Below are 16,308 nucleotides of genomic sequence, written 5' to 3'. Positions count from 1 at the left end.
GAGACGGGGGGAGAAAAGGGGGGGGGGGGGGGGGGTGGAGCGCCGCAACCCGCCCGCAGCCTCACCTGGAACAGCGCCGAGGCAGGCGGTGGTGGCGGTGGCGGCGAGTCCCTGAGGAGCCCGGCGGCCCCGGGGAAGGGCTGCGAGGCGCCGGGGGTTGGGGGACGGCAGCGCTACAGCGGCCCCCGGGCCAGCCTCCGCCCCATGGCGTGCGGCGCGGTCTCTATGGCGACTGCGGGGCCGGGACGGAGCCGGCCCGCCCGCTCGCGGGGAGGGCTGAGGGCTCGGCGCCGAGCGGGGGGCGCTCAGGGGGCTGCGGAGCGGCCCGCGGCCCCCCCCCGCGTTAACCCCCTCGCCGCCGCCATCCCCGCGGCGCCGCCGCCTCCGCCGCCCTTCCTCGGCCGCCGCGCCACCGAGCCCGCTGTCCGCCAGGGCCCGCCCGCTTCCAGCCTCCCGCAGCGCCGATTGGACGGCGGCGGAGATTCCCGCGGGGGGATTGGCTGCCGGCGGGGTCAATCACGGGGAGGGAGGCGGGCACGCCCGAGGCGGCGGCGCCGGGGTTGGTTGAGCGGCGCGGAGCCCCGCCGCAGCCGCCCCCGTGCGGCCTCGGGCCCCGCCGCGGTGCTGAGGGGACGGCGGGCGGCGGGGCCCGGCCCGGGCCGCGGGGCGGGAGCCGCCTCCTCGCTGCCCTGCCGGCCCCGGGCCCCGCTGGCCGGCTGCGGCCCGCTGCTGGGAGGGCGTCGGTGCGCCTCGGCCGGGGGCTTAGGGCTCCGTGAGGGGAAGGGCTGCGCTCCGCAGCGCGGCTCTCTGCTTCGGGAGGCTGCGGCCGGGTGCTCGGCCCCCGGTACGTGCGCGCCGACACGTACCGGCTGCCGGGAGGCGTCCGCAGGCCGCGGTGCTGAGGCAGGGGGCCCGGCTGGCAGGGCAGCGGCTGGGGGACGGAGCTGGGTGGTGGGGAGGGGAAGGGGCAGGGGTGCGCTCACAGCACCTCGAGTGAAGCGAATAAACACACTGCGGCCTTCTGCTCCTGTGAAGTTTCTTTAAAGAGCGGGGGAAAATTGTATTTCCCTGCTGTCAGGCAGCTGAAATGACAGTGTGCATAATTTAGGCTCTCTTCATTCACTGCGAGGAGCGTAGTCAGTGAGTAGGCGCAGAAAGCGGTGTCTCCTGCCGCTGCTTTAGGAGGAGCGAGATCCCAGTGCCGCCGGTCAGCACAAACCAGTGACCCGGCCCTGGGGCTCCCAACCCAGCCCTAACTGCTGGGACTTGCTCAGGGGCGGTTTCAGAGAGGTGCTTCTTCCTTGACAGAGAACTAACATTTCTCCAGGTTGGGAAAAAAAAAAAAAAAAAAACACCACGCTCAATTGCATTTCCTGAAATTCTTGCTACTTTTCTGAAGACGGTATCTGCAAGTTTATCACGTCATGTATCATGGCTACAACTGATGCCTTTCTTAGTCCCCAGATGTTGACATGTAACACTGAATCTAAACTTTCAAGGAAAAAAGTTTCCAGCTCTTTTGGATACTAAGTTAATGCTTAATATGTATATATTCTTTCTATTTACTGCTGAAATTAGCAACATTAGGAGGTATTAATGTTCCTATCCATTCCCCAGCAGCTGAACATTAACACTGAAATTATATAATGACTAGTTAAACGTCAACTTCCTCTTTTTTTCCCCTAACAATTAAAGTAAGAAAAAATTAATAAGAAAGCTAATACCATGAAGAAGCGTTCATCTTATGAATGGAAATGAAGCAACCTTGGTCGTACATACTCAGGAATGGGGTCAGGAGGGTTGCTTTTATTTTCTTCAACAGCATAACTTTTCTCCAATTGCAAAATGGAGTTATGAGTTTTGCCTACCTTTGACAGACATTTACAAGTTTTCTGATGAAAAATATTCAACTGGACCTAAATATTCTTCCAAACCTGTCTCTTATAGGCACTGAAAAGGTGAACCTTTTTCAAGGATAGGCCCGTTCCTTATACCCACTCCTCTTACGTGCTAAACAAATTTTTCACATTCCCTCCTGACAGGACCATCTTTCCTAAATTTCAGTTGAAGGTAGATGACTTCCCTAACCACCTCTTGTTTTAAATAATGCCAGCAAAACCTACTGTGTGCTAGGTCTAACTGGGAGCTCATGAATATGAATCCACCTATGCTTTATTGCTCCCCAAATAATGATTATTGCCTGAGGTGTACAATTCTTCACGAAAATTTTCTTATTTGATTAAAGAGAATGGAAAGGCCTTAACAAGCCTGATTGTCTGGTTTGTCTGTTTACCTATTTGTCATCGTTAAACCAAGGGGCATAGTTTTTCAGTTTGTAGCTCTGCTTGTTAATTCACTATCTAATATAACCACACTGTCATGCCCAGTATCATGGAAATCACATCATTAGCACATATCTTCTTAGCGTACTGTTAGTCAGCATGCATGCTGCAAGCTTTAGAAGACCAAATTCTCTTTCCCTTCGTCATCAGTGAGCTTTCAAGTTCTAGCAATCTGTTTTATCACTCGTTTTCAAATTACCAAGGAATCTTCATAAGTAGACAAAACCTGCATGGTTCAAATAAAAGTCAAGCGGGGAAAAAATAAACTAAAACTGAGTCTTCTCAAAAGGAAAATCTGTTTCCACTTAAGCACAGGAGGTCTTTACAGAAAGGATCTGATCTTGAATTCACTGCTCCAGAAATATACCAAGAGGTTCTTCAAGGCTTTCTGTTCTACTATTTTTGGTACAAAGATGATGGTAAATATAACAGATAACAGCATTTCCTCTCTCAGTGCAAACTTGCAGAATTATCTTCACCACAATAAATAAATAAATAAAATCTTTATGTAACTATGGAATTAAGCTACTCTAGACTTTTTTACTGCAATGCAATATGTTAAGCTTAGATGCACAGGGTTGACTGGACCTAGAAAAAGCTACCCTGAGCCAAAAACTGTCCTACACCCTCTCTTCAGATTTTACTGTGATTTTTTGTATGGGAGTTTGTCATGCAGCCTTTGAATCAGTATATCAAACGTATGTGAGTGAAGAGCCACCTCTGTATCTGCATGGAATGGTAATGAGTGTTCTAGATCCTCATATACAAGAAAGCTCTTAAAAACATAGCAAAGATAAACATTTAACTGTGATGTAGCTACAAATTCATCTAGTCATTTTTCCTTACTAGTTCTTATGTAGAACTAAGTTTCCTGAGAAACACTTACATTGAAATTAAGCTAACATTTTTATCATTTTATATTTGTACTGAAAATATCACTTTTATAGATAAAATGATTAAAATCACAGGAAGGAGAAGATCATGATTTGCATCAGCAAAGTTTCAGATATTTCTCAGAGAAGAATTTCACCTTGGAATGCAAAAGAACAAGTACTGGAAACAACTGTCCACTAGTTCAACTTTTCTGAAGTCCAGATGATTGGATCAGCAGTCTGTTGTTTCCAAAACAGAGGGAAAATGAAGTTATGTAGCAAATTTTTCTTAGTTAACTGCTGTAAAACACCACGAATGGGCATCACTGGATTTGTTCTGAAGATTTTTAAATATCTCAGGTGGTCAAAAGAGCAAAGTAAAAAGTACAGTGTGTCTTGTCATAGTTCAATCCTAAATATCTAACTTGGCTATAGATTGCAAGGAGACAAAAGCAAAGTGCAGCAGTCTAGAACTCTGTAGCTGGAAAGTAAGAGGATTATTGCCATAAATTATTCCAAATTCCAAAGGCATACCTAACAAAACTTTATGGAAAGCTATGACCAAATAAACAAACAAAAAAGAGAGAAAAAATTATTTGTGCTGGTAAGAAAACTGAGCTCCTACTGTCTTTCATAGATCATGATTTCTAGATACAGACTGTCAATACAGCATTTAGTCGCCACTGAAGGGACAGAAGGATCTTGGATCTTTTTCAGAAGAGCTCTATGAGCAGTGTCCAGTCACTGTTTTTTGTCTATTCGACAGCTTCAGAAATGTTTTGGAGTCTTTTTCTTTTTCATTTTTTTTTAAATGGTCTCTTTTCTATACCTTTCTAAAAGAATATCAGATTCCCTTCAAGATGTCCTGATTAATGTTGTTTAGTTCAAATGTTGTCTAGAGAGTGAGAAACGACATCAACATCAGTCGTATAATAAAATGAGAACAGGGAGACTTCCTGATTAGAATGGGAGATCCAGAATTGAGGACAAATGTGAAAACTGTATGTCTTAACATTCTGCTAGGAGAAGAAGGGTTAATCGGCGGTGGTGCAGTGCAGCAAAAGTACTGATGCTATAAGTTATGGAATAGGAAAAGGAAATTTTACCTCATTATGTAAAGGGAATTTTGTTTTGAGCCCTCATAATATGTGCATAATTCCATTTTGCAAAAAGCTTCCTGATGACTGGCTTGTAATGTTACAGTACCTAGTGAATAAGGTATGAAGGTGTGTGGTCTTATTATGAATAAGGCTGTAAATATTGATTCTGGTCTTCAGAAAATAGTTACAGCCAAGATGGTTACCAACCCAAAATACAGCTCTGCTCTCCAGCTTTTCTATGGCTAAACTAAGGCTATTTCGATGCCTTTTCCATTTATAATGACTCACCATGAGTCAGGAGTGAATGACTCAGACATTATGGACAGTGCAGCTACTATGGATTGAAATCAGAGCCAGCTTGATAGGTACCTGCATGGCATTTCCCAGAATATACAGGAGCCCTGAGGACTAGCAGTTAAGTGCAATGCAGTTCATGCAAGTCTGCTATAATTTCCCCTTTGCCTGAAATTGGCTCCTGCATCCATGCAGTTATAACCTTTAAACGTCTGAACAATGAAGATTACAGTATTTCCTCTCTGATTCATTTCATCTGTAAAGCTTTTCAGGCAATGAAATGAGTTACAGTCTGTTATAATTGACTTTGTTTGCAATAAGCTTTGTGGCATTCTAGTGTACAAATGGGGTTCTTTCAAATTGCCATCTATCCCCATTACCTCTTGCTGTTGAGTTTTGACATTCTCTTCCATCTCTGCAATTCCTTAAGAATTTCAAATGTTGTGATGTAACTTAGATATCTTTGTCTAACTGCAACAATCATAAGCATCTAGATACCACTAAACTTCCTTCCTCAAAGTTAAAAAATGTGTCAACTGAGGTGAACATCCTGTAAAGAAATGATTGCTTTTATTTGCCTAACAACTAATGCCTATCAGTATATACCATGTGGTTCACAACTTTACAAAAGCCAAAAAAGCAGATGGTCTACGTTCCATTTTCACGCCCTCTCCACATTAACATGTTGGTGAGAATCTCTTCCTGCACATGACCTCTCCCACCAAATCACTAACATGCTGAAGACAGGTTGCATAACACCTGCTTGTGTCAAACTTACTCAGTGGCTTCCAGTCTTAGGCTGTTACTCCAAAATTTCATATCGGGAATTATTCTTTGCACTAAACACAGGAAGAAATGGAAAGCCACCCTAATACAAAATAAAAACACTAGTTTTTGGAAACTAAATGTGAAATACAATTTGACTGCATGCATCACCCCAACAAGGTATTTAATTGGGCTAATTCATAACACATCTGTCCTTGTGGACTTATATATGAATAATACTCTACAGGTAAGTAATTGTCCAAACACTTAATAAATTTACCTCTTTCAGATCCAAAACCACAGTACACCAATCTCCACTGTTCGTAGGAAGTGTGTGTTTTCTTTTTACACCACTGGGTGAGAGTCGGCGGACCCACATGTACAACCTCTCCCGCTGGGTTACAAAATGCTGCTCTCATTATGGTCTTGGTGTCCGGGTTTCCCAGCAGGCCTGTAATAAAATGCGTTATGGTTAGTTATAAGTGACCACAAAACAATAATTCAATTTTGAATATTAACTTTACAGCTGAAACAACTTCCCAATATGAGACAGGACAAAAAAATACACGTAGCATTGAATCCTAATTTCATTAAGATTTGATTGGAGTTATTTCTTAAAATGATGAATTCCTGAGCTTCCGTTAGCTGGTTGAGTGACCTCTGATCTCATCTCTCTAGCACAAATTAAAAAAAGCTTCTTACTTTGCATAGTAGAAAAAACTACATACAGCAGCACTGCCACCTTCTGCTTGTTTGCTTTCATGCACGCAAGTAGTAGGTTTACACTGCAGAGACAGGTAAGATGCGTTTTTTGACTAGTAGGTATCTGAAGCGATAATGTCGTCACCTAAGACTCAGAGAAAACACAAGTCTACAGTTCCACAGATGTGGTATTTTTCCACGTGTAAATTTTGTCTGGGCAGAAAATAGGTCTTCACACGTTTGTCCAGGATTTCTAATACAACATAATCCATCCAGAGCAATAGCTCAAAAATCCCAGGAAAATGTATATATTTGTGTACTTGTGCTGTCCACAAGGACTATATAAGACCTGATGACTATGCTGCACATTTGAACAGATGTAATACGTTCTTCGCAGTCTGCACAAGTGCAACAAGTCCAAACCAGGAATGATCCATGTGCATAGGACAAATTCAGTTCACTTGGGGCATATTTGATCATCTTGTTTCTGCTTGTTCTATCACTACCTGCCTGCACAAAAAGTCATTATCCATCTTTTCTATAAGCTCCCTTTAACTGAGGGCTTCACATCTTAATTGTTTTTTCTTCTCAAGAGTTGTAGTTATTAGTATTGTAGTTTGATATAGCAATCTCTGCTTTACTCAAGACTTCGATAAACCAAGTTTTATTGATAACTAATCCTTCACCTTTCCCTGACAATAAGCATGATAATACTGATGCATACAAAGGGGCGTCTATCCTTAGGAAAGCATGAGACCACAAACCAGGTGTATTCCCAGAATTCCCAAGCATATTCCCAGAATACACAGTTACAAAACCCAGTATGGATTTATTCCTTCTCATTAGCTGGGAAAGGCCAGCTAATGAGTTTATGCTGCTGAGAATATTCATATGCACTACAATCTCTGGTGCACAGTCCCTTGCAGTCACTTCTGCTCACCAAACTCTTTCTGTTGTGCTGATGTTGTTATGGACCCTATAGACCAAACCTGGTCCAGCTTAGTGACTCAGTTCTGGTACTAACATCACCACTAACCCGATTAAGCGTTCCTGCAAACTCAACTTGTTGCCATTACCGTGGCCAGTTCAGTCCAACCAGGTCCATCCAATAAATGAAGAGCTCAGAAATGCCAGAGGAGGAGGATGTGCTTTTGCTTCTGGCTTGGGGTAAAGCTTTTGAGAATCTAGGAAAGAGGTTTCTACTTACTCTTGAACCTGGAAAGTTTCCTAAACTAGAGTCTACTGAGAGCCATACATGATGATCCAGTTGCTCCTGGTTACTTAATTCCTTTCTTGGACACAGTCATAGCCAATAGAGGAAAGAAATTCCATACAAAGCAACTAAATACGGAATGATAGATAAGGCACATTGTAATGAATGTACAAGGTGGTTGCCTAAGATGGCTTTTCCCTTCCCCAGAACCACAGTTTCATTATTCTCTCTCTTGGACCTGTATTTATTGGTAAGAACAAAATAAGAACTAATAAAACATTAGGAGATACTGTAGAATAGCCTCTGTTGTTTACTAGCTCAAGCTCCTGAGGGGTAAAATATGTTAACATAAATCCATTTTGCTACTGAGGTCTCAATTAACACTCAGTTAATTGGCCTGTTTTGCAGGATTTAACCTGGTGGCATAAGAACCTCAAAATACGATTAGAGATGCAAGAGAGATTAGCACGGGCAGGAGAGTTGAAGCCTTCATCTCCATTGGTGAGTCAGTGTAAAGACAGAACTACATAGACATCAGGAAATCAGTACTTCACTCTTCCTCAGAATGCCTGTTTCTGGTATTTTCTGCCTTGTACTCAGCAAGGTGCCAGTTTTGAGATCTCATTCTGGCCTCTGAAGCAGGTTAGTAGTTTCTTTTACAATAAGTTACAGATAAGAATGTGTGTCTAGCTAAAAAGCCCAATTTTGGTGAAGCTGGTGAGATAAGATATACGTTGTTTATGACAAAATTGCAAGCTAAATTTATGGGGACAATTTGCATTCAATAAGTAATTTTATAAGCAAATAAATAGCTGTGCTATGTCTTTTCCTATGTAGTTGTGGATATTTGACAGCAAAGGAAATAAGTAGCATCTTGAAAGCTAAAAGCTACAAGTATGCTGAGGGAAGCCCTGTGTTCAAAGTTGGACAAGAAAAGCTTGAGAACAGTATAGATAATATGGGATAGATTTCCACAGTTATTGGGCTTCTTCTGTTCAAAGAAATAAAATTCAGCCTTCTTTCCCATTGCCGGGGGGGGGGGGGGGGGGGGAAGCCTATATTTGTATACATCGTAACACTGGAGTGGCTCATGTATGAGGTGTGTTTCCAAGAACCTGGGGGGGATTAGTTCCACTCAACTACTAGGAGCATGTGTGGTTTTACAGTATTCCCACTCACAAATCTAACTCGAAGGAGAATATATACATCCTGCAGAGTAAGACAATGACACTTTCAGCTCAAACTTGCGCTTCGTTTTTTCCAGATGGAAGAACTTTCTGCATAGTGCTCAAAATTGCTACTACATGGCAGTGTTGAATAAATATTTTCAACACTTCACTGAACAGTTAGGGAAGGAATAACATATGGTATATTTACAAAATTCATTATAAGGGGAAGCGGATTTTCCTGTTATCTGAAATAAACTTCATAAATTATTACTGTAAAAAAGTTATCTTAGGAGAAATATCCACGTAGAAGCTGGGAAGACTAGATCTTTGGCCTGGTGTTTCCCAGAGACTAATTTCTCAGGAACAGATAAATTGTTCTTCTGTCCTAGACTCGATGCATTCAACATCATGCAAGCAGTTATCCTAAAGATTCTTTTTGCAATCTTTGTAGGGTCAGTCAAGGAGTGATTGCTCCCCTACAGCAACCAGTTATTCCTCTGCTTACCTCTGTCAGCATAGGTCATACAAAATAGCTTGTGCTAGGCAGATGTTCTACTGCTGGAAGTCTGTGGCATGGGTATCTCTGTTGTAGATGAATGTGAATACTGCATGAATCTGGTCTTGTAAATAAAATTGCACCAAAGAAGCTAGAAATAGCATTTGAGAATTATCAGAGGCAAGGATTTACTAGGAGAGTTTCTCTTGCACACGGAAGTTTCATGTTTTAACATTAGACATACATACATACAGACATATATATAGACATACAGACATACATATAGACATATATACATACATTTCACAGAAACAAAGAGTGCTGCATACACTAGCCATTGAATGTGAACTGTGTATCAGTAATTTCACAATAACAGATTCTCTCCGTTGCGTGCTCTGAGACCTGAGTATCAAGAGGAAAAAGAAAAAAAAACTTATTGCAGCAGCCATCTACAGCTATTTAAGTTCAAGTCATGAACTGCTTAACTGGTGAAGCAATCAAAGCTACTGTCTCCAGGCTTAGCAGACAGGCTGTCAGCTGAATTCTTATGGAGGCTTAATTCTGTACCAGCAGAGCATGATCCTTTTGAACAAGGGATGAAGCATACAATAGAAGAACAGTGTGAAGATAGTGTTGTCATTTTATCACTTAATCCTGAGGTACTGCAGCACAGTTCTAAATCCACATCATGTGGACTGAAAACGCATAGTCTCTAGCACTAACAGGTTTTATATCTTGGGTGTAAAGCAGTTATTAGTTGCTTCTACCTGTGACTTTGATATAACTGGATAGGTGCAAAAGAGAAGTTAGCAGTAGTCTTGCAGAAACCATAATGATACAAAGAAGTAAGATAAAATGTTGGGAAAGACGGTTTCTTAGATTGGCTAATAGCTGGGGAAAATAAGATAGATGATGAAATGTCTAAAAACACACAAGATACTGTGTTTCTGGTACTATTCCCGCCCAGACCCCCTGAAAAAAGTCTTACGTGGTTATGCTGCATTTGCTTGTTCTGCTTAGCAGCTTTTAAACTTAAATATGACCAGGACACATTAGTCTACAAATTATAAATTCCTAGAATCATCAAGAAAATACCAGCAATGAGTAGAAGGGAAAGACAGCAGACTAGCTCACTTGTAGACATCATAAAATTCGCACAGAAAATTGCTCTTTAGACAAAAGTCCATAGGAGGGCAGAGTTCATTGGTCCTATGGTTCACTTGTTTTTTTAATTGCTCTAGTCAGCTCTTAGAATTATTTTTCTAAGAGATTCATGTTGCATGAAACTTAAGCAAGATGTGGAACACACTCTTGGCATATCTCAGAGTGCGTGAGGCTGTACAGGAAGTTCTCTGTAGGCTCTATAAATACTCAGTCAGACAGGCAGTAATCTCTCTCTCTCTTCTTCAGATTTCTGCTGCATGCCTTGGACACATGCTCCTAAGCAGATTACGGGCTTTCCTTGACCTACGCTTCTTTTCCTAGTGCTGATCTGACTATGGCTGTCCTCAAAGTAAAATTCACCAAAACTAAAAGAGACAAATTGGCTCAGATCCTATGGATCCTCAACTGGGTTTCTGTAGTGAGTGGGATCGTTCTCTTCAGTCTTGGCCTCTTTCTGAAAATAGAGATCAAGAAGCACAACGAAGTGATGGCAAAAGGAGACATTAACTCTGTCCCCAACATGCTGATCTCTGTAGGGGTCATAGCATGTATCATCAACTTCCTGGGTGGCAAAATCTGCTATGACTGCTCAGATGCCAACAAGTTCTCTCGGTGGAAACTAGTTATGCTCCCATATATCATGTGTACCTTCTGTTTTACCTTCTGCATCCTGTTGGGTGCTCTCATGTGCTATACCATGAGGAACGAACTGGAAGAATCTCTCTATCTAGGATTGAGGGATGCTATTAAGTTCTATAAGGACACTGACATACCTGGAAGATGTTTCTTAAAGAAAACAGTGGATATGTTGCAAATTGGATTCCAGTGCTGTGGAAACAATGGCTTTAGAGACTGGTTTGAAGTTCAGTGGGTATCTGCTCGTTACCTGAATATGGCTTCCAAGGAAGTTCTGGAGTAAGTATTTACTAGTCTTGACGGAAAATTCTAGGGAAAAAAAACTCCTTCAACACAAATTTGTATTGAACAGAAAGTATATAACAGTAGTGTCAAAAGAACTTGAGACATATTGACTTTAAAGAGAATACAAAACTGCTTGTTTTCTGCCAGCAGCCAAAAAATCTAGCAGTGTTTTTTCCTCCTTACCAAAATGACATCCTGTGGCTAGAAGACTTCTCAAAGATCATTCTGAATGACTGCTAACAGGGCTACCTCAAGAAGAGCTAACGTTTCTGTGATCATAGGCATGTTCACAAACACACTGGTGCTTTAATTAATGCAACAACTTTTAGTAAATAATAGCAGAAGTGACACTTTTTCTAGACCACTATTAGAGTAGTATCCTACTGTAAGTACAAAGGTAAAATATACTACCTTGTATTTCTGTGAGCCATGTAGAAACAGCAATGTTTTCCATGGGTCTTAAACTCATATTTCATTTGCAGGGTCACCTGTGCTCTGCGTTCATTTTGGAAATATACAGTCATTTAATTTTTGCCCCATGCAGACAGAAGACATCATGGAAAAGTATATGAATGAAATAATTATACTGCAGAATTTATTTTACTGCATATAAACTAGATGATCCCATCTTGATTGCTAGAATTAATGTTGGTGCTGTGTAACCAAATTATACTATTATTTCCAAAATCCGGTAGTAAAATATTTCATATGAAATCACTAGGATCGAAGTCCAGCTTGTAACATTCTGAAAGGAAGCAGAAGAAAATTTTTCTTGGTTTCATCTTGTACTGTATGTCAATTAGTACTTTGTAGATTAAGAGGCAAAGAAGTTGAAAATTCATACTTAACTCAAAAGGAATCTCTCCAAAACTGAACTTTTCACCTTCCTTCATAATCCTCTTCCCTCTCCTCTTTTATTTCTGCATTACCAACACCACAGTGTCACAAGAAATTGAGTCAGTCAATGGAAATGGCATGAGGATGAAGCAGTTTACAGCAGCATAATCCTATCATTCCTTTAGTTAGATAAAAAACATTTTTTTATATAGTCTCATAAGCAAGTTCAGCTTTACAATGCCATATCTGAATTACAGCAATGAATACTGGTTAATGTCTCGCTCCCTCAGCTTTTGTTACTGAGCTCTTCCCTTCTAACAATATCAAGACAACTTTACTTAGTTTGCTACGTGGAGGAAATAAAAGGGCAAGGGGGACATAACCAAAGTCTGGAAACTGTTACTGTTTTCAGTAAAAAGAAGTTTCTTCAGTATCACATACATGGCAGGAAGGAAAAAAAAAAAAAAGTATACAGGGCATTTTGCTAGACTAGGTAAAAGCTTCCCTTTCACAATCTGCCTGCCTTCCTTTTCTCCCTCTGTAAGGTTTATTTTCTCCACCCATATTTTGGCCTTCTCTTCTGTACCTCACTGGCTCCCCTTGTTTCCTTACCAGTAAGTCAGTTTGCCTATGCCAGTTACGCTGCTTGCACACTTAATTCTGCTTTCTGTGGACTACATGGGCTCTTTTGTATTTTTTTTTCCACCAGTTGCTGTTACCAGGCCACAAAGTGAAGAGCTAGACATTAAAAAATGGAGGAATTAATGCCTAAATTTCTCTTAAGTGGAAAACAGCAGATGATCTTTATTTATTTGGAAATATCTTTGAGGAAAATATTATTGACAGAAAATTATACCAAACAAAAATGAGAGAGAAAATGCCCAGAGCAATAAAGTGAAGGTGATTATTCTGCCACCTCAGGACAGCCACAAATTCTGATATTCTTTTCAGCCTATGTTTCTTTTGAATGATACATTCAGTCCCCAAATGCTGGAGGAACACTGGACCACAGTGACCACTGCTTCTTGTTTACCTGAACAGCTTCTGTGATGCCTTCCTTCCCTTTAATTTAGGATATCTGTATGAGAAAAGGAAAATAAGATTAACAACTGAGGATGTCTTGCAAAACATTAAAAATTCTATTAGCAAATAGTGAAAGCTGGATATCTGGGATTAGGTTGTCTTTCATATATTCTAGCCAGTGGACAATTTCTACTGATTCTGTAGTGATTCCTATGGCATGCATAGTTGTTCTTGCATTAGCTTCTCTTTAGAAATGCTTGGATTCAGAATCAATCCAGAAGTAAAGACACAGGGTTTCAAGGATCATAACTTCCATTAGTGTTTTGCCAAGACAGACAAATTCTAAAATTGTCTTTAATATTCTCAGTGCAAAGATGTCTAAAAAGACATCATCTCCATGAACACCAAATCTGCAACTTACACATACAATACCAAAAATCACGAGATACTACACTGATCCCACACATAAAAATACTGCAAATGAAAAATATAGTTTTCCTGCAGTGAGCAACATTTCCAGTTGCAAATATATTCTCATTTTCCTTCTGTTACATTAGAGGCCCGCATTGCAGCAGACTTTCATTACATCCTTTTAGAAAAAATATGGACACATTCTGCTGCTGCTACCAGATTTATAATGCCGAAATTTTCTATCCTGTTGCAGCCGTCTGAAGAGTAATGTTGATGGGAAGTTCTTGGTGGATGGAGTACCCTTCAGCTGCTGCAATCCAAGTTCCCCACGGCCCTGTATCCAGTACCATCTGACAAACAACAGTGCTCACTACAATTACAATTTCCTGACAGAGGAGCTCAATATCTGGGTGAAGGGGTGCAGAGAGGCCCTGCTGGATTACTACACAGCTATTATGAGATCCATTGGTATTGCAGCATTGCTTATTTGGTTGTTTGAGGTAAGTTTTATAAAAACGGTCTGTGTCAGATACATCCAACATGCTTGCTCTCTGGGATGGGAAATAACTATGGTGTAATGTATGACGAGTGTGAGAAGTAGCTCGGTATCTAGAACAAGTCCATCAGCACTTCAGGAGTGTTGCAGGACTTTCCCTAGTACAGACAGCTTTCTCAAAGCCCAGAGCAGAAGCAAGTCTCGTTGAAGATGAGAACTACTAGAAATTATTAACATGATTCTGTACGTTTACAGAGCTTTTTTCAACAGACTATGGCAAATTCACTTCCCTGAAGCACTTACAGGACCAGATGCAGGATAACACATGCAGTAACGCAACAGCAAGGAAATTAGGTGGAAGGTATAAGGTTGTTTTGAGGCAGTTTTAGGAAAGAATATCAGAAATGTGAGGCAGGCCTTTGGTGAATACATGAATTTTATTTACAGTAAAAATTAAGCATAAATATTAACATCTCAAAGCCTCCTTTCTATATTACATTGCTTTACCATATAAACAGTACTTGCAAACACGGGATACATTTTAGATACAGATCAGATTGCTTATTATGCAGTCCAAATTAGCATATCACAAGCAAGCATACACACCTTCAAAGGTGCAGTCTTTCTACTGACACCTGTAAAAAAAAAAAAAAGCTGTCTGGATATTGTCATCTGCATGCAGATAACCCCAATAGTATAGGCTAAAATACTGTTTCTTCTGTTTTTAATAATAGTTAATTTTCCTGATTATTACTCTATTGCATAAATATTAACGGTATTTAAAATAGTTTGCCACAATAGTCCTTAGGCAGTGTTAGATTGGGTGGTGATGGCAAAAACGATAGATATTTGGCAGCACAGGAAAAAGCTGCAAGCCTGCTCTCTGTTCTCCTTTCAGTGTTGACAAGCTGAGCGCACTGAAAGTGGAGCTTTTCCCTAAACTTATACTTGAGCCTCTTCTGTAGGCCATCCTTCTTTATTTATGCATCAGCATGTACGACATATACAGCTTACACAGGAATGATTGAAAACCTTCAAGGCAATACTGATTTAATGAAGGTCAGTGGAATAAGTTCCATAGAAATGAGCAGACAAGTTTTTGGTTTTTGTCACACCTGCCTTCCGTAATCATTGATGGCTCCATTAAGTGATCATTCATTTTACGATTAGTCTCTGAGCCTGCAGCATTCCCATGTAATTCTAGGTATTTATGCACTAATAACATGCAAGTGGGAATGGTACCTGAAGAACGGAAAAAAAAAATCTCTGCGTGGTATTTTTCATTCTAAAACATGTAATTAACTGGGAGATTGCTCTAACACTGGGATAAAGAATGTATTTATTTTACTCAATTTTAAATAATAGACATGTAAATAAACAAGTCAGAAAGCAAACAGTGGTAGGATTGAGGCTGTAATTTAAGCTCTGTTTAACCACTAATCTTTTCTTACAGCTCTCCGTGCTTACTGGTGTCCGGTACCTACAAACAGCAGTGAAGAATGTTCTTTTGCTAGGAGACCTGGAGGGTGAATCAGATGGTTGGTTACTAGAAAACAGTTTTGTGGCAACGGCCAAATACAACATCAATATCATTAAGAACCTTGGCAAAGCCAACCAGATCTCCAATGTCTCTGGCCTGAATGATCCCAACATTGATGTTCAAAACACGAACTGTGGCAAAAACAATGTTGCAACAAAATCTATCCCTGCAGCTAGCTAGACAATCCATTCAGAGAAACCATGTCACAAGTGTTGCTTTGCTGTATTACAATCTTTGATAACAGATTTTTTTTTTTTTTTTTTTTTTTTTTTACTTGTGGGGAAGAAAGAAAAAGTGGTATGACAACTGACCAGAAGATAAACTGGTCATAGGAACAAAATATTGATGCTTCTTTGGCCAGATGTATTTTCACTCTTGTGAAATCCGATTTTCATACCTGCACAACACAATCTTTTGAGATTTTCCCTCTTTGTCTCTTCTGACTTACATATTTCTGTCATCTGAACATGTCAGAATAAGGATTATACACAAGAAGACTATCAGCTTGGATATCAGACTGTTCCATATAGGATTGGTCTACTTTATATCAACAAAGTTTGTCATTATTGACCCATCTATTGAAATCCCAGCAGCAGGGAAATTTCAAAAGAAATTACTACATTGGATAAAAAGAGATTTTTAAGAAAAGCAAAAACTGTAAAATGAAAACTTTTTAAAAGTTTATATTGGGATACAAATATATATATGTTGTTGCTCTTCTAAAAACTTAATAGCTAAGTGAAATTGAGTTGAAGCCAATTTAAGTTAGTTAGTAGAGTGTATTTGACTTCTTTTTTTAAATGAAGTACCTCTTCCTTTTTCCCTATAGCTTAGGGAAAGCCAGCTGCCATACATCTCCTGAAAGCCAATGGGTGCTTCTAAGAGAGCTAGTTCCCTCTGCTCAAGAAAACTAATTGACAGCTCATGCTAAGTTTATTAAAATTACAAGTACAATGTGATAAC

General features: G+C 40.6%; 2 protein-coding genes across 8 annotated transcripts in view; one reads left to right on the top strand and one right to left on the bottom strand.

The window, feature by feature from the left end:
- The window catches only part of TTBK2 (tau tubulin kinase 2), a 92,957-nt gene extending 92,550 nt beyond the window's left edge, over nt 1–407 (bottom strand). For 6 of the 7 annotated variants that reach the window (XR_010832078.1, XR_010832079.1, XM_066998703.1 and 3 more), the window contains exon 1: nt 66–407. The gene's annotated coding sequence lies outside the window, so the exon portion shown is untranslated. The remainder of the gene's footprint in view (nt 1–65) is intronic. The other variant, XM_066998707.1, reaches the window with a different exon arrangement.
- An 8,978-nt stretch (nt 408–9,385) lies between these two features.
- On the top strand, nt 9,386–16,014 carry LOC106042784 (photoreceptor outer segment membrane glycoprotein 2). Its single transcript, XM_013191901.3, has 3 exons — nt 9,386–11,032; nt 13,563–13,809; nt 15,259–16,014. The coding sequence occupies exons 1-3, from the start codon at nt 10,452–10,454 to the stop codon at nt 15,523–15,525; spliced, it is 1,095 nt and encodes a 364-aa protein (XP_013047355.1). The 5' UTR covers nt 9,386–10,451; the 3' UTR covers nt 15,526–16,014.
- The last annotated feature ends 294 nt before the right edge of the window (nt 16,015–16,308 follow it).

The sequence above is a fragment of the Anser cygnoides genome, chromosome 5, assembly GCF_040182565.1.
Source record: "Anser cygnoides isolate HZ-2024a breed goose chromosome 5, Taihu_goose_T2T_genome, whole genome shotgun sequence".
Classification (NCBI taxonomy): Eukaryota; Metazoa; Chordata; class Aves; order Anseriformes; family Anatidae; genus Anser; species Anser cygnoides.
Note: the sequence above shows the minus strand (reverse complement) of the source record. Positions and strands in the feature narration are given on the sequence as shown.

What these genes read in the sequence shown, in the direction of transcription:
- LOC106042784 (XM_013191901.3), top strand. Translation starts at nt 10,452, where the DNA reads ATGGCTGTCCTCAAAGTAAAATTCACCAAAACTAAAAGAGACAAATTG. An exon ending in GCTTCCAAGGAAGTTCTGGA is followed by an intron (nt 11,033 to 13,562) that starts GTAAGTATTTAC and finishes ATCCTGTTGCAG; the next exon opens with CCGTCTGAAGAGTAATGTTG. An exon ending in TGCTTATTTGGTTGTTTGAG is followed by an intron (nt 13,810 to 15,258) that starts GTAAGTTTTATA and finishes CTTTTCTTACAG; the next exon opens with CTCTCCGTGCTTACTGGTGT.